This window comes from Cottoperca gobio, chromosome 9 (genome assembly GCF_900634415.1).
Source record: "Cottoperca gobio chromosome 9, fCotGob3.1, whole genome shotgun sequence".
Taxonomy (NCBI): Eukaryota; Metazoa; Chordata; class Actinopteri; order Perciformes; family Bovichtidae; genus Cottoperca; species Cottoperca gobio.
In genome coordinates this window covers 1,399,776-1,424,380 of record NC_041363.1, presented here as the reverse complement: position 1 = coordinate 1,424,380, position 24,605 = coordinate 1,399,776, and the positions used below count along the sequence as shown (strand labels likewise).

Below are 24,605 nucleotides of genomic sequence, written 5' to 3'. Positions count from 1 at the left end.
TAGTAAACAAGCGAAGCAGCTAAACAGAGTTAACGAAACAAGGAAAAATGTCTTTTTATTTATAGAAATAAAATCAATTTACTTCATTTTCATGTAGGTTATCAGCTCTCATCTGTGAAGCGTGTTATCAGTGTGAAGAGAGTGAAACAGTAGCTGAGGCCTCGGCTTAGCGAACTGTCAGTTTACAGCTGATGGATAGTCCCACGGTCTTAACAAAGGTAAAGAGAAACATAGTGAAGAATGCAGGATCAGATTTGCAAATGATTTAGAGGAAGGTAATGTCCTCAACACTTTTGTTAGGGTTTGGTCACAAACAAATGTAAACTTTAATGCATCTTTAAGTCGGCATTCATCTTTGTCTACTATCAGAACTTTAAGAATCTGTCCACTTACAAGTAAAACTGTAACACGTGATTATCTTCCCTTTAGATCCAGTGCACTTTGCACACATACGTACACAACATGCATACATTCAGGGCCCATTAGGTGTCACCTCCAACCTTTTCTGTGTTGTTTCCACAGTTCTTCTTCTGTGGTGAAATGGTCTCTTTGCATATGTTTGCAGGTCTAAATGGATTTGGCACAGATTGCTTTGCTTTGAAAATGAATCTATCCCCGATCTCTACTGTTTGTTGATCCAACACTGCGAGGTTTCTGCATGAACATGATCAACAGAGCAGTCCTATGACAGAGCGTGGGAGACAGATGCTTTACAAGAAGAAATGCTGGATTTAGCTGGTGTGAATACCCTGCTGAGAGGCACCGATGGAAACACCAGATATTATGCACGAGCAGCAAACTATCCTCTTTGTTTTAATCATCATGCATCCGTATAAGGAGTGCTTTGCGTTATTTTTGACTTCCCACAGTTTAACAGCTGACCCACATTGACCTTTAGTCCTGACAATCCTGAAGGGGACAGTGTTCAACTTTAACTTGTGCCTTAAGACAGCCTACTGGCAGAACCATCTTGACCTCTAAGTGGAGAACCCCTGGACAGGAGACTGCGTTGGGAAATCCACCTCACGCCACAAATGTCAAACTAGAGATCTAATAAGTCTGTAGTCATGCGTCTGTGAGGGAAGCAAGTGTCAGGCTCTGCTCTATGTAGTAACACGCTCAAATGAAGCATTAACATAGCAATGTTGCGGAGAATAAAGGACACCTAAACAACCTTCTACCCAGAAATGTCCTCCAGCTCCTCTTAAGGGATCTCCATGGGCCTCAGTATCCTTACAATGAGAAGCAAGGCAGATAGTCCAGCAGGGTCTGAACCAGAACCTTTTCTTCTCTACCGAGCTCAATGTTCACAACTATTTGTAAAGTGCACAACTGAGTTCAACACCAGCGAAGCCTTTTCCCTATTTGTAGCAAAGACATGCAGCCACAGAGGAGAGGTCAGCGCGGCCGTATGTAGCACGCTTTTTACCCCACGTCCGAGTGCAGCCAGTCAGAACACGTTTGTCCTCAAACCACAGTTTCTTTTCCAAGTATACTGACACTTCAAGTGGAAAGTATTGCAATATTTATATATTTAAAGTATTAAGAGCTGTGAGTATGAAGACTCGGGTAAATGCTGTATTAAGTTACTGCTAGTTAAGTATTATCTCTACAGCCTCAGGGGGCTTCACTCTTCTGTCCTTTGCAGTGGAAAAGGAAAAACTCCCCAAAACATAAAATGCAAACTGCACTTTTCCTGCAGCTTCACATTAAAAGCATTTAACTGGCAAAACACGAGTTTTATTATGAAGGAGACACAGGAAGTGCGATGTGTTTGACGCTTTACACTGACCGCTATCATCACAAATGTGTCTACAAAACAAGACAACGGATCAGTTTAAATATTAGTGATCTGCTAGATGAAGCAGGATGCACACCTCCAGCTACCTTCACTGTCACTGTTCGCAGACTCGTGGAGGTCACGGTTGCTCATCAATCAATAGTGAGGTAATAACAATAATAAGAATGAATTGTATTTATAAAGCGCCTTTCAAAGCTAAAAGCAATCTCAAGGTGCTAAAATGCAGGACGACAACAACAACAACAACGACGACGACAACAACAACAACGACGACAACAACAACGACGACGACAACAACGACGACAACAACGACGACAACAACAACGACGACGACAACAACGACGACGACAACAACAACGACAACAACAACAACAACGACGACGACAACAACAACAACGACGACAACAACGACGACGACAACAACAACGACAACAACAACGACGACAACAACAACGACGACGACAACAACAACGACAACAACAACGACGACAACAACAACGACGACGACAACAACAACAACAACGACACCAGCAACAGACATAAGATTTTAAAGAAAGGTTTTTAGTTCCTTCTTGAAGGAGTCGGTGTCCTGTGGAGCCCTCAGGTGTTCTGGGAGGGAATTCCACAGGTGAGGAGCGGCTGAGCAGAAGGCCCGATCGCCCATGGTGCGGAGCTTGGTCCTGGGGGGGTGGAGCTCTAAAGTTTCTTTAGAGGAGCGGAGGTTGCGTGTGGAGGTTTGTTGGGGGAGGAGATCCTTAAGGTACGGAGGAGCATTTCCATGTATGCACTGATGGGTGAGGAGGGAGATGGTGTACGATCCTGAATGCGACAGGAAGCCAGTGGAGGGAGTGGAGAATGGGTGTGATGTGGTGATATTTTCGCACCCTCATCAGGATCCTAGCGGCGCCCATATGAAAAACATTGAAACCGTTTTTTGGCCATTAAGAGAATCCCGTCCAGTGAGTCCAGTGTAAACGGCGAGGGACTGATTTCAGTCTTTGTTCCGTGAATAAAATGTAGTCAAAGGTTTATATGAAGCTAATGGGAGGCTCCACCAGTCGAAATGAACAGGAGGTTCATATGACCACACCTCTAAAGGGGGCCTCCACCTGCGGAGCTGCAGGTCCTTGAGACCTCGTCTACTATATTATTGTATTTCATCACTGCACAGATTAAATGATGCTTGTAAATGACATTTTCTACATTTAGTGAATGCACAGTACATGATATTAAATGCAGATCAAGACTTCCTCAGCAGTTTCTTAACATACGAGAGAACAAGGAGCTCTCTCCAGGACGGGGTGCGTTCCTCTCACTCAGATCGTTCGTTTCAGGGCGGTGTATCAAGTGATTTTCTGTTTCTCAAGCAGTGCGAGCTGCCCCAGCACCTCCTCACGACAGCCTGCCCACTGCATCAGTGCTCTCAACACTCGTAGGTATATGGCTCTCGTCACCATAGCAACCGTTGCACAACGTATTGAGTGCTTGGTAACCAGCACTAGTGTAGGCCGAGGGAAACGTTGCTTTTCTATCACCGTTTAAAAACAAAAGGTGCATAACGCCAGGAAGATGATTATTCATGCTTTCTATCTGTTGTCTTAAACTGTCAATCTTGTTACAGCTTAATCCTCACATGTGGTGCAGCCACACGTACACACACACACACTCAGTGATTAAAGGGTGTGTGTACAGTAACCCTCCCGTGTCTCTTTCTCCATTAATAGTATTTGAGAGATTCACACTGAGCTGACCCAGCAGACACTCGATACCGTCTTTACACTCCTCATACAGGATTACAGATTATATAATCAGTTAATCTGAAGAATGTGGTGCATTAACTCTCATCCCACCAACTGAGGAGTTTTACTGTCGTATGTCACAGGTGCTTTATTCCATCGCTGCACGATCCTGATGACTTCATATCTTTGTTTTCTGTTTTGATTAGTGCTTTTTAAAAACCCAACATGTATAATATGTATTAGATGCTGACTGCAGCCGATGCACTTTTAATAGATAAGATAGAATAGATTTCCGTGAGTGTTAATGTAAAGTATCACACACTATCGGGGGGGGAGGCGCTCTGCCAGTCATTTTGACTCATGTGCTATGTCTATTTTCTTACTTTCCTAAAATAATAATAATAATCTGGGTCTTGTCTTCGGGCAACATTAATTACATATGTAAACGTTTTGAGAAGAAATAAGTTTGAACACGTTTGCTGAACACTGTCGATGAACTGCATCACTTGTTTTTAACATGTTAAAGGTTTACAAAGTGTTATTAATGGACATATAAAAGTACCACAACATAAGATATGATGCAACATGCTACATACAGAGTGGTGGATGCAACATCTTGTGTCTAATTAACACTTCCACCCACACACTCTGTGTGACATGACCTCCTCCATCTCACTGACATTATGAAATGCTGCTTCTTCCTGCTTCATGCATTACATACAGTTTAGTCTTGACTGCAAACATCCCGCTGAGAAGTGAACGAGTTAAAGCCCGAGAGAGTCTGCCACAAAGACGGATCGCTTCATTCCTCTCCAGAATTGCTCAATGAACCAAACTTGGCAACTTATATCAGCGTCCACATATTCACCATTAACTAGTTGCTTATTAGCATGGATATCTTTAATAATCTTTATAAAGCACTTATTGATACTTTGTTCTGCATGCGAACAAGAATTAATGTTAGAGTGGGAACATATTCTGAGTTAGAAGACTTAAAGGTAGTTTTAATTAAATCTCTTTTTGTCAAATGCTCCTCACGTTCTGCTGGTATATGCAGATGGTCATGCAGGATAGTGCTTTAATAAGTTCTTTATAATGACACAATATGCATTAAATAAGCAACTAGTAATATGTGTACCTTAACGTGAAATCTTCAGTGATGTTAAATATTCAGAATTGAGCCCACAAAGTTCAGAGTAAAGTAAATAATATATATTTTTATTTGATGTTATTTAAGATGCCGTCCTACCTGCTCTTTGATCTCCTGAAGCTTGTTGCTCTGCTCCCGGATGTCATGGAGGAGCTGCAGAGCTTTATCGTCCTCCTGCGTCACCTCCATGCGAGCCTGTTCCAAACTGCGCTTTAGACTCTGAAGACATGCGTATGTTCAGTCAGGGGAAAGTTTGTTGGGTCCACGCTGCTTAAATCACAAACGGTTTAATACAACATCTCTGCAACGGTTGGTTCGACTTTAGGCTCATTTTGGAGGCTGTGCTGTGCAGAGTGGGAATTGCAATATGTGTTATTGTATATTGCGATCTATGACAGTTTGTCAACATCTGTTTTATCTGATCAGATAAAGCTTTCGTTCTTTTTTTATTCCGTCTCCTTCGTTACTTCCTGCCAATCCCACAGACTTTATCAGAAAAAAACTTCATCAGGTCCGGACTGAAGAAGCAATTGTAACCAAACGTTACATTTGTAGCAGCAATATATTTATAATTTCTATAATAAAAGATCGATACTGCAATTCAATGCATCACGCAAAATATCACGATACTATCGATCGATCAGACGTAACAACGAACGCTGAAGTACGCCGGCCCGTGTGTGTCCACTGTAGTACTCACAGTGCATTCTGTGATGTAGGTTGCCAGGTCCTGTTCCAGGATGGTCCTCTGGCTCTCTGACGCCTTCAACTCTATATCCTTCTGCTGCAGCACAGACTCAAGGTCAGACATCTTTCTGTGGACAAGTGAGATCTCCTGCTCAACCTGGAAACAAGAACACAGCACGTTTAAAATCAATTCACTTTGACCTGTTAGACATCTTAAATCTCCCAAATTCTACTTGTAATTGTTTTACATTACAGCAATTTATTTAGCATTTTGATCCTTCTTCTACGTATTTTACTTTACATCTTAAATATTCAAATGAATCTATCAAATTGATTTCCCTAATAACTTCTACTATATGTATAAACGTATTCACTCTTCGGTTTGTTTATCTCCTTGTTGTCGTTTTGTTTTTGTAATCCATGTCATTGTAGATGAAGCTCGCCCCTCAATGTTCTCGAGTACAAATAAAGATTGAATCTACTCTGATGGTTTAGTATCATTCAAAGAATCTCTGGGGACCATTGATGTGAGGAGATATTCGTTTTACAGTTTTACCCTCGACAGTGTGAAGGACGTCTTTTAACAACAATGTTAGAAACAACGCACTTGTGATGTTTGTCTGTGCAAGTGTACAAGACTGCACAAGTCATTGGTAGCGATCGATGATACAATTAGATGTGCCTTTAAAGCATTACAGGGCCTGAGGAGCATTGGAAACCAGAAAAACAGCAGGGCTGGCCGCCACAGATACACAGGCTCAGCACAAAGTCACACACAGTCAGGATGCAGGCAAATGCTCACAACACGGCGCCACAGCGTTGAGCTGGAGCCGGTAAACGCAGTGGGTCCACATTGTACTGGAATCCAACCTGACTGCACAGAATCAATAAGATTTCCCATTTCCAACACATTTTAACGCACAATATATCATGTTCTGCCACTAGGGGTCTCTCGAACAACAATAACAAAAGACGGAGTTTGGTGGCGTAATGACGTAGCGTGGGATCATGGGAGTTCTCCACCATTGTCGTCATTGCAGTCAGAGAGGAAACGTTACCTTCAGGAACATTACACATGTCTCTGTCTCACTACATATACAACACAGGACTGATGACACCATGACAGGAGAGAGAGGAAACGTTACCTTCAGGGACATTACACATGTCTCTGTCTCACTACATATACAACACAGGACTGATGACACCATGACAGGAGAGAGAGGAAACGTTACCTTCAGGGACATTACACATGTCTCTGTCTCACTACATATACAACACAGAACTGATGACACCATGACAGGAGAGAGAGGAAACGTTACCTTCAGGAACATTACACATGTCTCTGTCTCACTACATATACAACACAGGACTGATGACACCATGACAGGAGAGAGAGGAAACGTTACCTTCAGGAACATTACACATGTCTCTGTCTCACTACAACACAGGACTGATGACACCATGACAGGAGAGAGAGGAAACGTTACCTTCAGTAAAAGTATAGTGGAAACTTCATTTCCAAACTTTTTTCCCCCACATTTTTGTTGGATCCAATGCAACTGGCCAGTCCTTCTACACTATATTCATCATTCTTGCACACGGAGGTGTCATTTTCAACCTAACCTAACTAATCTGGATGGAGGTCACAGGTGACGTTATAAGTATTTTTTTGAAAAGGTTCGGTAAACAGTTTGTAAAACGTTGTTTATGGAGGGAAAAGATTAGTGACATCTGATAGTTGTAACACGTCACTAATCTATCGAGTCACTAAAATATGAATTAACTTTGTTATACGTGTTTCATAGTTTTTCCATCGCATGTGAAAGATCATCTTACTCTTTTATTAGTATACTTTTCTTTTCAGTTGTTGTAACCTTGCTTTACAGTGCAGCTTATACAACCGTAACAGATTCATGCCAAAAGGACGACGCCATTTTCATTCACACACACACACACACACACACACACACACACACACACACACACACACACACACACACACACACACAGCTAAAGTGTAGAGGCAAACTGACAAACAGATGGCTGATTTAGCTCGTTGTGGAAACAAACTCTTACCATGTGAAGAGTAATACCTGTGACATGTGTCCGGCAATTCTGTCTGTTTAGTGTTTTTGATGCGGCGTTTCCAAAGGAGTCTTGTTTAGAGTTGATGGATGCAGTCACTGATCTGTAGGAGAGGAGAGCGTGAGGAGAGAATAGGAGACAGGGATAGAAACATGACGGCAAGCAGACTTTTTGCAACAACCTCTCTTGAAAACTGAAGCGCTGACTCAATGCTCTCATGTAAAACACTTATCGTTTGTAATCCTACTGAAAGGATTCGCCTGTCAATTGTAAAAATAAACCTTCCATATGTGTTGCTCATAATAACAGTTACAGCATGCTATAGTATTCATGTATCTACTTGTTTAGCTTTAAACACATGAACAAAGGATAAACACAAAACTAGATATATTCATTATTTTTAACTTTATTTAAAGAGGAATAAAATAATAAAATCTATCTATTTGAATAATATCCTGGCAATTTAAAATGAAACAAATGACAGAATTCTAAGATATCTAAAGACATTCTTTAACAATCCAAACATCTACAGCCAGATGTGCCTGCTTCCAATTTATCTAAAATCCTTTTTGATGTGTCCTATGAGACCAGCTGCCCAAGATTCAGGGAGCAGAACACTTCAAACAACCTTCATCCAAACTCAGCACGGACTTCAGGGACAGTTAGTATGAAGAAGTCCCTATCTAAGGACTATGTGGAGAACTATATAGTGAACTCTTCTGCAAAATAATCCAACAATTCCAGACACTACTCTGTAACTACGTCATCGTGCCAGATCAACGTCTGCTGGTGGACCATCCAGAATAAATACTGACATGCATTACTAGTCGTAATATGTGAAGTGAGTGGCAGCTGATGTTAGCCTATATTAGCTTAGCTTAATCTTACTAACAATAATATGCAACAAACAGTCCTGCAGGAGCTAGTTTATGCAGCTTTTTGACATCCCCTTGCCTACGAGATGATTCCTCTGCGAGTTGTATTAATGTTAATACATTTGCGGCTCCTAAGAAATGCCCACAGGCGTGCCTCTGCTCATTTGAGAAGACTGCAGTTTGGCTTTTAGACCGACATACTGGGTAACATGAATTCAGCGCAGCCAGCTCTCCACTATATAGAGGTGGAATTATTGGATGGCATTGGATTGGTGCATTGCATTGTGGTATAGATATATTTTGTAGATAGATATTCACTAGATATTACAGAGCATTGCGCAATAAGTGCCCTTTAAACGTATTCCACAAATTTGAATTGCAATTCGGATACTATAGAAAGAAATGGCTGACCAAGTAAAAGTGCCCTAAATCGTGAATAGCGATTCCTTTGGGACACAGCCATTGACTTTCTGCACATTTGTGTACGATGTAGATCCGTAGATAAAAAGGACTGCCTTAAAAATAAGAATATGCCAATAGTTAGGTGTACGGGTTATCAAGGCAGACCATCCAACCCGAACATACAACTGAGTCCATGTGACCAGCTCGATCAGGCGTTGTGAAGGTGCAAGCATTACTAATAACAAATCAAGCAAATGCTCCCTTCATAAATACATTTCTAATAATAAGAATGTAATTAGCAATGAGACATATAACACTTCTTCACAGAGGACTAGCAGATGAAATATGTTTTCACAGGAGAAACATACTGTGCTGACCAAATGTGCGGTTATATTCTCACTTAACAGCGAGTCTATAAATAGCCTGCTTGTGTTCACACAACAGCCTCTTTTACCACCGCTGGATATATTTGGCAGCTTTTGTGATCGTGAGGCAGGCAGAAGAATGAGCGACCGAGGGAGAACGTCTATTAAAAGCAGAGGCTCACCTCCCACTCCTCCCTACAGTCACACGCTCAACTCAAGCTCAACTAACATGAGGGCTCGAGTGGAGGTGGTTTCACTGTGCTCTATTGTGTATACTCTGTGACCAGCAGGACATAACCCCCACATTGCTCTATAAAGATCACATGCAGGAGCATTGGTGTCAAAAAACCTAAGCTAAGCAGACACTGCAACAGATAGTCTCCAGACACGACTGCTGCTTGCTAATATTTGCCCAGAAATGTCATTGATGTAATTATTATGCTTCAAGGGTCATTTGAGGGGTGAGTTGTTGAGTAACACAGCGGGCCACTCAGAATGTGCTGCATACTGGAATACTGCCTGGTATCTTCATCACCAGGACATGATGCAGCAGCAGGTGGCTCATCATGGGTGATGACGGCAAGTGTTAGCGGAGGTTAGATTTCTCGAGCAACCTGCTGATCTTCAGCCTTCTGAAACCAGGTGGCAAGAGAAGCATTTGAACCGTGTAGGTGTGATCCCCAAAGGTTTTTAATGAATCTCATATGTGTCCAAGACTCAAGCAGGTCCCATGTCTTTGGCAAGTCAAGTCCCTGTAGTCTTACATTACAGGTCATTTAGTCATCGTGTCTCAAGTCAGGAGTCTTTAACATCCAAGTCACTTGTTTTCTGTCGAAGTGATTCAAGTCGACTGGAGTCCACACGTCTGCTAACAACACGACTCAGGGTTGTATACTTGAGGAGAACTTCCCGAACAGCCAGTGGTAACGTTGGTGGTTCATCCTCGCATGAGGCACCAGATGGGACATCTGGCTGTCTTCCTCCCAGACTCAAGTGCTAGCTGACTGCCCACAATGAGCTGAGCCAACAGACTGAGCAGCTGGGCCCCTCCTGCAATAATGATCTCCCTCAAAGCAATTACTAATAACTATACTTTTAAAAGCTCAGTACAACTACAGGAAGGAGCTGGCCTATATGTGTTTGCTGAACATGTCCATGTTCTTATTTGAGAAACGTATCCGAACTGTTCAAATGTTATCAGCAGATTAAAAGGACGTCGTCGTCCTCATAGATGTGGGTCAGAAGCGCCCTGCTCCACAAACTAGTAGGATTTATCATCTATTCACACGATTTACCAGCGAAACAAGGAATACAAGACAACCCCACGACCTCTATTGACCGTAGTTATTATGACAGGAGCAAAAGTGGAAGTCAGGTGATATAAAGAGCGAGACCCTCCATCAGGGAATGGATGAGATACAAACTACAAGCCTTTTTATTTTCCTGAAAGTAGTTTTGTTGCCTAAATCTAAAGAAGGTTATGTTCAAAACATTAGGTTTCATTCCTTTTTACGCGTTTTGTTTTTAAGTTTCACTCGCAGTTTGGGCTGACGCATTAGAAAGATAGCAATAACCACTAATAATGCCCATTTAATGGGCTGATAACATTCCCAATGTCGCTTGCCAACATTTGTTAGCCAGGCAATGTAATTACATTCCTGCAATCAGAAATGTTTCCACAAATACTGTTTGTTTATGAGAGCTCATCGACAGCAGCACGCTCACATTCAGAGGAACGTTGGCTTCCAACTCAGTAAAGAAGCTCTTTTTGGTGGGCAGAATAATGTGTGCTGGACTGTGAGTCAGAGTTGTTGAAGAGGGGGGGGGTGGAGAGAGGTTGCATCCCAGTCATGGTGTTGCTCTACATTCAGTCTGTAGGTGACCAGGGGCCGGTGCTGCTACTGTATGAGCTGCAGGCAGCGGTGAATCACAGACCTGTTGCAAACCTGGAGTGGCACACTGTCCTTCTCCCCCCCCCACCCCAATCGCCAAAACATTTTGAAGGCCTCTTCTCATCCTGGTAGTTTCTTTCACTTAACTCAAACAGACACTGAATGATCCCGCACATGCAGTATGTCTTATCTTACCTAAACCTAAATCTTATTCTAGTGCAGAACTACATTGTATTTATTTATTTTACTTACTATCTTAGAATCTGTGTTGTTGTTGTTGTTGCTCGTGTTTCCTCCTACTTTTGGTGGATTCTGTACAATAAAGGCTTTCTATTCTATTCTATTCTATTCTATTCTATTCTATTCTATTCTATTCTATTCTATTCAGGTCATGTAGTCACGTTTAAAAACAACCCGCGTTCAAAGTGCGTTCCAGACCAGATCAAGTAGCTAACATCACAAATATAAGAAACACTGACAAAAACAAAACAAAGTCAAAGTAACGCCACATCTGGGGGGAGCTTTAAGAAGGGGGGATAACCCCGTCAACTCAAGCCACAACTAGCCTTTAATCACTGATGTGGTTTATTCCTCAACTCTCCAATAACAATGCAGATGAATGGTATTAAATAACAAGGTGACACTGATGCATGAACCATCTGTAGAGGTCGAGTTAAGAGAATATCACAATCTATCACGTATATCATTATATCACAATCCAAACGACAAAGAGGATCACTGTGGGCTTTCACAGGAGGCTATATGACACTTGAGGATGTGGAGCAGTAGAGCTGTCTTCCCTCCCCTGTCTCTGTCCTCTGTCTCTCTCTCTCTCTTCTCATCTCTCTCTCTCTTCTCTCTTCTCTGTTCTCTGTCTGTCTCTCTCTATCTACTCTCTGCTCTCTCTATCTGTCTTCTCTCTCTTCTCCCTCTCTCTCTCTGCTCTCTCTATGTACTCTTCTCTCTCTCTGAGATCTATCTCTCTCTTCTCTCTAGAGAAAAGAGAGAGATCTGGAGAGAGAGAGATAGAGAGAGAGAGGGCGAGAGAGAGAGAGGGAGAGAGAGAGAGAGAGAACAGAAGGAAGGATAGAGGGGATCTCTGAGAGAGGAGGCGAGAGACTCTGTCCTCTCTCTGTCTCTCTCTCCTGGGTCTATCTGTCTCTCTCTCGCTCTATCTTGTCTGTCTATATCTGGATCATCTCTCTGATCTATGTCTAGTCCCTCTCGGCGAGAGACGAGAGAGAGGGCGGAGCGAGAGGTTGTTCGATCGTCCTCTCTCTATCTCTTCCCGATCTACACACATATGCTCATGGAAACATCGAGTATCTCTCGATCTCTGTCTCTATACTCTGTCTCTCGCTTTCTATATCCCTCTCTTCTATTATCCTCTGTCTGTCTCCTATCTCCTTTCTCTCTCTCTTGTTCTCTCTCTCTATCTCTCTCTCTCTATTCTCTGATTCTTCTCTCTCTCTCTCTTCCCTTCTCTCTATGCTGTCTCTCTCTCTCTGTCTCTCTCCTCTCTCTCTCTTCTCTCTCTCTCTGTCTCTTCTCTCTCTCTTCTCTTGTCTCTCTTATGTCTCTCTCTCTCTCTTCTCTCTCTCTGTCTTCTCTCGTCTGTCTCTCTCTCTCTCTGTCTCTCTCTTCTCTCTCCCTCTCTCTCTCTCTCTTGTCGCACATATGCAGGACAATGCTGATATTCTGTTATTAGACATCATGAGAAAGAAATATCTATCCCTGTCTCTCTCTCTTTCCCTTCTCTCTTCTCTCTCTCTAGCTGGTGTGGTTCTCCTTCCTCTCTCTCCTCTCTCTCTACTCTCCACTCTGCTCTATCCCTCTCTCTCTCTCTGTCTTCCTATTCTCTCTCCTCTCTCTTCTCTCCGTCTCTCTCTCTCTCTCCTCTCTCTCTCTCTCTCTCTATCTCTATCTCTCTCCCACCTCTTCTCCCCTCCTTACACACAAGCATGGACACATCTGCTCTGCCTCTCTCTCTCTCACTCTCTCTCTCTATTCTCACTATATCTATCTGTCTCTCTTGTCTCTCTCCCCCCTCTCTTCCCTCCCTACACACATTATGGCATGGCACACATCTGCTCTGCCTCTCTCAACACAGAGGTTAGTTTCTTTTGGACAACACACACGGTGTGTCTCTCACTTCTTCGGTTCCTGCCTCCACAAACAGGTGAACACAGATTGTGACTGCACACTTCTCCTGGCAAACCTTTAACCATTTATAGAACAAATATGTTCTTCCTATTGTTGGCAACTTATAAATCATGAATCAAATGATCCTGTTGGTGTACGTAACACTACTGTATATACTTTGTCTCGGGCTGCACTTTAAGTGTTCTCAGTTCTGCTGCTTTCAGTATTCTGCTGAAATACAACAAATTGCTTGTCGAATTAATAAAGATGAAAGGAACTTTTATTGAACAAATTGATTAAAAAGAATGATAGTTATATTTTAAAGTGCAGTATGGAAGTCTTTTGCGACGAGACATTGCACTCAGGGATATATTGTCGATTCTAGTATATTCTCGGGCTGCTCCCTGTGAGTGGACCAAGAGTTCTTTAGTGTTCAGGGATTGTTTGTGGAGAATTAAACTGAGTTGGTTGATTAAACCACCTAATCAATGAGTCAAGGACAGCACTATACTTCCATCATCTATCTAACTATCACTTTCTCTGTATCTCCCACAACCTCTTCATTGATATTCTGTTTTGTTCTGCCCTGGCAGTGCTGTAACTTGTGATCCCGCTCAACGGGCACCAGAACGAAGCATCAAGCTTCCTTCACCTCTCCTCCACCTTTGACAAAACCTGCTGTTACCATAGAGATACCCGTCTTCATCTTGTCATACTTTTTACAACTGTCTTCATATTTTCAGCTTTAATTTTGTACTGAATCTCAACCAACCACAACGGCACCTTACCAACTGGGGGCTTTGAAAAGCCCCTGCATAGTAGACATCCAGATAAACTTTGTCTCAAAACTTCCCCAGTCTTGTTATAGATTAATCCGGTTTCTGGAGAAAAACAAATCATGCCGTGGTCTCATTATGACCACATGCTAACAGTGAAGAGTTGAAGCCACCCCAAGGAGTGATAGCCATCTGTATGATGCTACAGTAAGCACGGCAATGAAGAGAGAGGGGCAAACAAAGACACAGCATTTCAGTGTCGTGACCAAGAATAGAGCTCATTCCTGATAGACAAGATACAGCTGCTGCATAAGCTCGCTGCTACCAATGCTATCTCAACACTCCATAAATCCCCAGCTGTAGTGTCAATCAATCAGTCCGGTAATAGGTCCAACATGCTGACATGGAGAAAACAACAACACACAGTTCAGAGCTGTTAAAACAAGTATTATATTCTTTACCCGACCAAGTCATCACCCTCACCCCTTCCTTATCTTTGATAGGAGCAGTACTGTAAGTGGAATAGTATGGCACTTACTCAGAGACTGCTACAGCTGACAGCTTTTCTACGAAGCTCCTTAGACGCGGCACCTCCTCGTCCAGTAAGCCCGTTCATGTGGGGTCTCCCTCGGAAGCCACCAGCCAGAATGAGAGCTTCGCTGGTTCATCAAATTCGGGGATGTCATCCTCACTGGGGAGAGAGTGGAGCAGAGGGGGGAGAGACGTGCTGTGGCAGCGCAGAAAGCTGTGAGGCAGCGAGAGCGACTGGAGATTACTGCTCACAGAGAGATAGAGCGGAGGAGAGAGGGAGGACTACAGAGAAATGGCATTGTAGAGTAATGCAGCAGACCAGTGATCACATACTGTAGAGTGAGAGGAAGCTCCCACCCTCTCTCTGTCTCTCTCTGTCACCCACTCACCCTTACCACCCCCCAACTCTCCCTTCCTCTCCCCGTACTGCAGCAGCCGTCACTAATCACACTAATGTATGCTGTTTGACACACTGCGTTAACAGTCAGCTCCCAATACTTGTACGTTCATGTCAGTAACTAACGACTCCTTAGATTGTGCAGCTCATTAGTGACTAAACACAAGCACCCCAACTAATTCTTTTCTAAATGAGCAGAAGCAATGCGATCTAATAACTGCTCGGGCACGGATGTTATTACAGCAACGTTTGGCTTTCATCTGCAAGTCAAATGAAAAAGAGATTCAGATTCTGGAAATGTAACGTGTGGATGTTTCCATAAACAACATCCTATACTCTCCTTTGCTTCAGTCAATTAGAACAAGAGGCACCATTTCTTAATCACACAGCTGATTGTGACTTTTGATTTTCTCAGCTCGACTTTGAACATTTGAGTCAGTCAAACTTTTTCATTTATATTTTCCCTTCAATGGTTTCATGGTTACAAACATGTTATTCTGCTTGTAGATGATGGGTATTTAACGTTTGTGACGTAGTTTTTTCAAATTTGTCTGAAAATACAGTAACATGAATCAAACATATTATTAGGAAAGATAAATTGGCCTATTTGTAAAATAACGTTTTAATTGACACAGCATGAATCCTCGTGCAATCATGTGAGCCATCTAGCCTGTGCTAAATCACTGTACGGCAGTTCAAATGCAACTCAATGGTGTACACATGTAGTAGGGTCCTTGCTCCATCTCTATCAGATAAGGGACCTGGGAGAGGGATGTTTGACCTCTGTTCAACACAAAGCTCAGCAAGCCTTAACGGAAGCTTTCTAACAATATATCACACCTGTACAACCCTCCGTCCATGTCTCTTTATTTCTATAATTGCTTTCAATAAAAGCACTAAACAGTAGTGCATAGCTTACGTACGTGGATGGTGCACTTAATCAGAACAATCTCGAACAGCGCCGTAAAGGAATCCCCACAGATAACACTGTCACAAATCATATTGAAGTAATATCGTTCCAGTGTAAACAGTAATACACTCCGTGTCATGTCACAACCTAACAAGGTCCCCAGTGTCTGACGCACTAGTTCAGGCTCACCTCAATTTTCTTGTTTTTATGTTAATGTGATCCAAGTGACACGTCACGGTGATACTGACTTGCAAACTACACACATACGCACAGTGACAGATTACACACAGTGGCAGATGGCAGAACCTTACTTGGCAAGCAGTGCTACATCACTACACTACATCAGTGCTGCAGAAGGGATACTCAGAAGGTGAAAGCACAGTGCTGTACAATCAATGAGCGTTACAGTAATCAGTAGCAGACGGAGCACAAGGGCAGTACTCACTTATACTGCGAAGTGTACGTTTTCTGAAATGTTATGTTTAAATATGCAAATGAGGCATTATCTTGGTAACTAGGTGTACAACTGCATACATAACAGAACACTGTGAACATTGGGTAAAGTTTAGAGATAAATGTTGTCGTCAAAGGTTTGTACAGATTCTGGATCTGTCTTTGTATCACTCCATAAATCACTAAATCCTGTCAACACACAGAACTCTGTGCATCTCCTGCATGTAGTGAGTGTAGCGTGTATAACATGAGCTGTGAGTGACATGTGAACAAAGCCCTCTGCACAAAGCTTCAGAATATAGAGAGGAATGAAAGTGGAAAGTTTGGTGTATGTAAGTGCTGCTGAAGTGGAGACTTCTGCTGAAGAGTGTGAGAAAAAGCTCCTTTAGAGAAAAGCTCCTTTAAAGATATGTATTGTAACATTCATACATGTTGTACACACTACAGGTGAACAGGGTCATACATGTTGTACACACTACAGGTGAACAGAGTCATACATGTTGTACACACTACAGGTGAACAGAGTCATACATGTTGTACACACTACAGGTGAACAGAGTCATACATGTTGTACACACTACAGGTGAACAGGGTCATACATGTTGTACACACTACAGGTGAACAGGGTCATACATGTTGTACACACTACAGGTGAACAGAGTCATACATGTTGTACACACTACAGGTGAACAGAGTCATACATGTTGTACACACTACAGGTGAACAGAGTCATACATGTTGTACACACTACAGGTGAACAGGGTCATACATGTTGTACACACTACAGGTGAACAGGGTCATACATGTTGTACACACTACAGGTGAACAGAGTCATACATGTTGTACACACTACAGGTGAACAGGGTCATACATGTTGTACACACTACAGGTGAACAGGGTCATACATGTTGTACACACTACAGGTGAACAGGAGTCATACATGTTGTACACACTACAGGTGAACAGAGTCATACATGTTGTACACACTACAGGTGAACACAGGGTCATACATGTTGTACACACTACAGGTGAACAGAGTCATACATGTTGTACACACTACAGGTGAACAGAGTCATACATGTTGTACACACTACAGGTGAACAGGGTCATACATGTTGTACACACTACAGGTGAACAGGGTCATACATGTTGTACACACTACAGGTGAACAGGTCATACATGTTGTACACACTACAGGTGAACAGGTCATACATGTTGTACACACTACAGGTGAACAGAGTCATACATGTTGTACACACTACAGGTGAACAGTCATACATGTTGTACACACTACAGGTGAACAGAGTCATACATGTTGTACACACTACAGGTGAACAGAGTCATACATGTTGTACACACTACAGGTGAACAGGGTCATACATGTTGTACACACTACAGGTGAACAGGGTCATACATGTTGTACACACTACAGGTGAACAGAGTCATACATGTTGTACACACTACAGGTGAACAGAGTCATACATGTTGTACACACTACAGGTGAACAGAGTCATACATGTTGTACACACTACAGGTGAACAGGGTCATACATGTTGTACACACTACAGGTGAACAGGGTCATACATGTTGTACACACTACAGGTGAACAGAGTCAAACATGTTGTACACACTACAGGTGAACAGTCATACATGTTGTACACACTACAGGTGAACAGAGTCATACATGTTGTACACACTACAGGTGAACAGAGTCATACATGTTGTACACACTACAGGTGAACAGGGTCATACATGTTGTACACACTACAGGTGAACAGAGTCATACATGTTGTACACACTACAGATGAACAGGGTCATACATGTTGTACACACTACAGGTGAACAGAGTCATACATGTTGTACACACTACAGGTGAACAGAGTCATACATGTTGTACACACTACAGGTGAACAGAGTCATACATGTTGTACACACTACAGGTGAACAGGAGTCATACATGTTAAGGTCTACACACTACAGGTGAACAGGGTCATACATGTTGTACACACTACAGGTGAACAGAGTCAAACATGTTGTACACACTACAGGTGAACAGTCATACATGTTGTACACACTACAGGTGAACAGAGTCATACATGTTGTACACACTACAGGTGAACAGAGTCATACATGTTGTACACACTACAGGTGAACAGGGTCATACATGTTGTACACACTACAGGTGAACAGAGTCATACATGTTGTACACACTACAGATGAACAGGGTCATACATGTTGTACACACTACAGGTGAACAGAGTCATACATGTTGTACACACTACAGGTGAACAGAGTCATACATGTTGTACACACTACAGGTGAACAGAGTCATACATGTTGTACACACTACAGGTGAACAGAGTCATACATGTTGTACACACTACAGGTGAACAGAGTCATACATGTTGTACACACTACAGGTGAACAGGGTCATACATGTTGTACACACTACAGGTGAACAGGGTCAAACATGTAACTAACAGATATCATGAAGCTTCCCCACTTCATGACTCACATCAACACAGTTTATATTACAAGTGTTTAATATGTACATGAGGCGTTATGTAATGTAGCTGTGGAGAGTTTAAATCTACACACACAGTTACACACACACACACAAAGTACATAAACTCATAATTTATATTTTGGATGTTTTCTTTCCACTCGTCTGAAGACATAAAGCCCCAAATATTTTCCCACAAAGGCCAAGGATGAGGTTGTCGTCACAGAAACTGTGTATTCAAAGTGACACATGCAGCATAACATCTGTCCAGGAGAGAAGTGCCAAATTCAGAGAGGTTTTGGTAGCACTTTCCATGAAGCCCATGTCTATAATGCATTATTAACATAATTATAATGTGAGATAATCCTCTGATAGCTCTGTATAACTATAGTTATAGGCACTCATACATATTCATAATGCTTTATAACAATAATCAATAAAGCAGAGATTATAATGTCTTTTAAAAGATTGTAATGTATTACAACTATAAGAATTATAAATGATGATCCTTGCAAATGCAATATGTTATGTAATATGATTTACTGGTTGCATTTCCACAGTGATTGTACAGCATCATGCTGATGTTACCTAGCAACAAGGTATGTGTGTAAGGCCATCCCAGCTCCGCTCTGAAGCGCACAGAAAGACGGATGTTTTCACGAGGATTTCACGGTGATGTAATGTTCAGTAATTAATTACACGGCTGCAACGGATGATTATTTTCATTGTGGATTAATCTGCACATTTTTTCTAGATTGATTGAAGATATCGAAAAAAGGTCTTTAAATGTGTTGTTTTGTCTTTAACATCCATCCATCGTCCTCTTATCCGGGGTCGGGTCGCGGGGGCAGCAGCTCCAGTAAGGAACCCCAGACTTCCCTTCTCCGGGCCACATCCTCCAGCTCCGACTGGGGGGTCCTGAGGCGTTCCCAGTGAGGAGATATAATCTCTCCACCGAGTCCTGGGTCTTCCCCGGGGTCTCCTCCCAGCTGTACCTGGAACACCTCCCTGGGAGGCGCCCAGGTGGCTCCTTACTAGATGAACCACCTCAACTGGCTCCTTTCAACGTAAAGGAGCAGCGGCTCTACTCCGAGTCTCTCCTGATGGCTGAGCTTCTCACCCTCTCTCTAAGGGAGACGCCACCCGTCTGAGGAAACACATCTCGGCCGCTTGTACCCGTGATCTCGTTCTTACTCTCATACTTTAATATGAAATATATAAATATAAAAACAAAGAAAAGCAGAAAATCTCCATATTTGAGAGGCTGAAAACTTTAATGAATCAAAATAGTTGCAGATTATTATTATTATTTATTTTGTGTTCCTGCTAAATAATGGTTAACACTAAAAACAAGTGTCTATACCAAACAATGGCAGAACTTAAGTGAGCAGACAGCAAAACCTCTGCAGAAGCACAATCTTTCCAAGTCATCTAAAAGTACCAGTGTAAAAACACTGCCCCCCACTGGCAAAACATCGGAATATCTACATTTCTGCATCTACAAACACAAATACTGCAATCTAGAGGTTTCAAGGGTTCTGTTACATAACAGGCAGCCAACCCTTGTCGAGGCAGAGTCAGGCCCGTATGACTGAGGGTTGATGTTACATAAGCACAGAATACTAAGTGCTGCACGAGAAGACGCTGCTCTAGATACTCACTGGAAACTGCCTCTAATGAAGGAGCTACATTCACCGAGGGGATTTAAGGCTGCCTACTCATTTGGTAAATCACCACGAGACAATGTGGAAAGGGAATGGGATGGTGACTCGCACATTTACAGACAAAGCTTCGGATGTTGTTGACAATCTGCCGCAGACAGACGGCTGGTTGTGCTCTCTGAGGGTCAAATGTTTTATGATTGGCTGTAAATATTGGAGATGCAGATATTTAAAAAGACTACATTTACAAATCCTCACCATAAACACTCTCCACTTATCAAACCAAATGTTTGATCAGTTTGATCAGCAACCCCAACATACCTTTCAGATCTGATCTGTGCAGTGCAAGTAGTTTGTTGATCTCTTTGGGGAATGTAATATATTATTGTTCCCACAGAGGGAGCCATAGTCTATAACACAGAGCAATGAGTGAGTTTCATTTAATGTTTCTCTCAATACAAAGATGCAAGGCAATGTGCTGGACTGTCTATTTATTAACACTAATGATTATAAGCTACATTTCCAACAGTGTCAAACATTTATTTTATTTACCAAACAATCGTATGTTCCATTACATATTGTTTCTTATGTTTTTATTATTCATTTTCAAGAATAAACGAAATAACACGACACAAGAATAAGAAGGATCAATTAAATGAAATTAAAGTTATATAATACATATAAAGCAACAGAACAGGATACTTGTGAGGATGAAAAGCACAACATCGGTAACCAAGGTTGAGAAATAAAGTTGTTTGTGGTTCAACCTGGTTTATTTCTGCTGTGGTCATCATAAATCCTTTTAATAATAACGTATAAGTCACTGGCTGTAATATAGTGTGTAATACTTTATATAGTACAAAGCTTCTTGTTGTTTTTTCCTTGTATTTTTTAATCAACTCAGCACCATTACACTAATAAGGATGATGGGGGCTGCTAAATGCATTCAGCTTAGCGGTTTATCAAAGCAGCGAGGTTTTGATGTGCACTGAGGAAATCACCCTTTAGGTAGTGCGTGGCCCCTCGGCCCCCGAAGCTAGGCGACAGTGGACCAGCAGGCTGTGACCCACTTCTTTTGTGCCTTCACTTTATCAGCTCAAGAGGCTTTGTTTGTAATCATTCATCACCAATACCCCACCCCCAACATCCTAAGCCCATCTCTACCCTCCATCACCCGCTCACACACACAGACATATACATATTGCAGTGTGTGTGAGGGCCTTTACTGAGTATCTTAATTCCTTAACCTTTAATCTTAACTCACACTAACCTAAACATAATCCTAATTGTAACCCTTAAATTATGCTCTGACCCTAAATTAGCCGCTTTAAGTAGCCATCAGGCAGTTTGTGATATTTCCCCTCTTTGTGTGGAAAACATTTTATCACCCAACACATTAGCTTCATGTAACTTCTATCGTCTTGAATCTGTCATTTGTCTAACATTTCATGAGTGAGGTCCAGCCTGCTGATGCGCAATTTTGATCAGAGTTCTTAATTTAATATTTTAGCTTCTAAGGACTAGATACTGTATCCTACCACCTCCATCTTTGGAAAACAACTTTACTTAAATTAGTCACAGCACTTTTTCTAATTAGCCTTTGGCAATAGAATGTCAGCCTGGTGGCCTGTGAAGATGAGGCATCACTAACGCATGTCATGTGTACAGCTGCCATGGATGCAGAAAGTGATTCAATTCCCAATTTGTTTTGCAAGTTTGGATACGTAAATTAATCGTAAAATATATACATAACATACTTTCAAAAAGACACACAATACACAGAACAAAACACAGATATCCAAAACAGAGAATACAGAATAGGGTATGGGATATAGTAAGTAAAAGTAATAACACATTGTAGAAATACCCCAGTAAAAAGGTGACCTGCATTAATATTTTACTTTACTAAAAGTAAGTGTTGTCAGCTAATTATAAGTCAAATATGTTACATTCATGTGTAAAAACAATTAATATCTCTAATTTATATATTGTGATGAGCTGTGTACTAACATTATGCCAAATATTTCCAACAATTTTCAAACCCAGAGAAATGTGCCATTGTAATCCGGGTAACGATGCGTTTCGTCTGGTCTCCTGTAATAGCAACATATCATCTTTGCACATTTGTCAGTGTTGTGTTTGTCTTCCACAAGCTGTCATCATTTCATTTTTTTAGCAAGTTTTAAGCCACAAAGGATCTAAAGGTATAAGAGAAACTGAGCAAATGTTCTTTTAGCTCGTAGACCTTCCATCCTGTGTCCACCGGGGAAACGTTCATTTTTAATGTGAAACTTTTTTATTTTGTGTTTTCACCTGTTTTATTTACCTGGTCTGTTTGTTTTGGAGAGGAGGAGACCTCTGTGGATTATTCGGCTCCTGGTAAAAACCTCCTGAACGATGAACGATGAAGGAATCCGGACCGGTAGAAGCGGACTGCAATGATGGCAATGGTGATGAAGACAACAACTCCCATGATTCAAAGACCCCTAGTGGCAGAACATTATTAAAACATATATTTTTCATTCAAAGTAAATGTAGGTTACTCATTATTCAGAATGAAGCTATATATATATATATATATATATATATATATATATATATATATATATATATGCTATATAGATATAGATATAGATATGCTATATATAAATATATAGGCCTGTTATTATTGGATTGTTATCTCTGACGCATTTCCCTGTAAACAGCATTTTAATGTTGAAGCTGGTAAAGGTGGAACTAATTTCAATAACTGAATAACTAGGCTACATACTATCGTGTTAGTTTAATGTTTAGTTTATTAAATAATCATATTTTATAAAACCATGATCTGTAGAATAGCCTCGCTGGTAACTGTAGTTGTTGTATGAAAGTATTGGGGTAAAACCTACAATGTCCCTCTAAAACACGATGAAGTCAGCATAAAATAGAAATACTGAGACAAAGCACAATTTGTCTATTTTGAAATTGTTCTTGCAATACAGTGTATTTTAGTAGCTCGATTACTTTCTACAACTGTACTCTGTACTCCATTTGTACTGTGTTTATAAGACAAAAACGTTGAATTAAATTAAACAACAAACTATTAATAGTATGAAACGCAAATAGTTGTATGCTTCAGTAAGTATAACATAAATGCATGAGAACATTAGCTGTTTTATATAGTTAGGGCCAGGTTGTTGGCTGTGGCAGGTAAACATGTCAGGTCACCTGCCACCATGGCATATAGGTTTTCCTTATATATATATATATATTTTAAAAAAGCAAGTCCTATATTTAAATAGTCAGGGATTAAGGTTTCATGTTGTATTCCATATTCCTGCTGCCTGGTACCACTGACTGAATGTTCACAAAGCCCTCCACAGAGATCAGAAGAGTTGCTGGTGCTAATGTCAGAGGTCAGAGGTCATGAGCTTCACAACTTCTCACGTAAACAAAGTGGGACAGACAACACTGCAGAACGAGTGGATCCGGGTTGCAATGACTCAGCAGTTTAGACTAGACTGACAATAATACTTTATTAAATGTTACATGAGGCTGTTTGTGTAAGGTTTTTTACAGCTAAAGCTAGCTAGCTTAACGGCTAGCACTAAATTAGCTAGCTAACGTCTGGGTCGAGTATGCTAGCTAACCGTTAGTGGTAACCGTTAACTGTGGCTAACGCTACTTATAGCTAGCATGTTATTATTTAACTACCTTAAATGTTCTTAATTCGACATTAAAAACAATAATAAAGCAGAAAACAACTATTCGCGTGGTACAGTGGAGTATCGTTACCTGAGCAGAGAGTGAAGGCTCACTGTGTCGGGCGGGCCGCGCGTGCATGTTATTGCGCGTGAGTCCCTGGCTGTGTCAACGTGCCCTCTTTGAATCATTGCGCCATTTGTCTGCAGCTGAAGTGAACTTGGTGAGAAACGATGGTCACCCCTGGGGGGTATATGACTCCCACATGTTTTAATGATAGTGTTTTGAATTTGAATCACCTTTTGTTAAAATCTTTCTTTACTTATTCTTTCCTTTGACTTCTCTATGTACCCCTGGTATGAACAGGTGTGTGTGTACATAATGTTATTAATGTACCCCTGGTATGAACAGGTGTGTGTATACATAATGTTATTAATGTACCCCTGGTATGAACAGGTGTGTGTGTACATAATGTTATTAATGTACCCCTGGTATGAACAGGTGTGTGTGTACATAATGTTATTAATGTACCCCTGGTATGAACAGGTGTGTGTG

The 24,605-nt window shown here is 41.4% G+C and overlaps 1 protein-coding gene and 1 long non-coding RNA gene across 12 annotated transcripts in view; both read right to left on the bottom strand.

Annotated features, from left to right (window-relative positions):
* Window positions 1-14,829, bottom strand: part of citb (citron rho-interacting serine/threonine kinase b) — a 63,124-nt gene extending 48,295 nt beyond the window's left edge. For 3 of the 11 annotated variants that reach the window (XM_029440673.1, XM_029440674.1, XM_029440675.1), the window contains exons 1-4: window positions 14,453-14,824; window positions 7,471-7,565; window positions 5,391-5,534; window positions 4,790-4,909 (exon numbers count right to left, since the gene is read on the bottom strand). In XM_029440673.1, coding sequence (XP_029296533.1) covers window positions 4,790-4,909; window positions 5,391-5,534; window positions 7,471-7,479 — 273 coding nt within the window. In that variant the 5' untranslated portion in view covers window positions 7,480-7,565; window positions 14,453-14,824. Of the gene's footprint in view, window positions 1-4,789; window positions 4,910-5,390; window positions 5,535-7,453; window positions 7,566-14,452 lie in introns of all 11 variants that reach the window. The other 8 variants (XM_029440667.1, XM_029440672.1, XM_029440665.1 and 5 more) reach the window with 6 other exon arrangements.
* Window positions 14,830-20,864: 6,035 nt separating this feature from the next.
* On the bottom strand, window positions 20,865-24,212 carry LOC115014085 (uncharacterized). Its single transcript, XR_003832859.1, has 3 exons — window positions 24,144-24,212; window positions 22,696-22,855; window positions 20,865-22,463 (listed from the first exon to the last, which is right to left on the bottom strand). It is a non-coding gene; the product is annotated as an uncharacterized LOC115014085 (long non-coding RNA).
* Window positions 24,213-24,605: the final 393 nt, after the last annotated feature.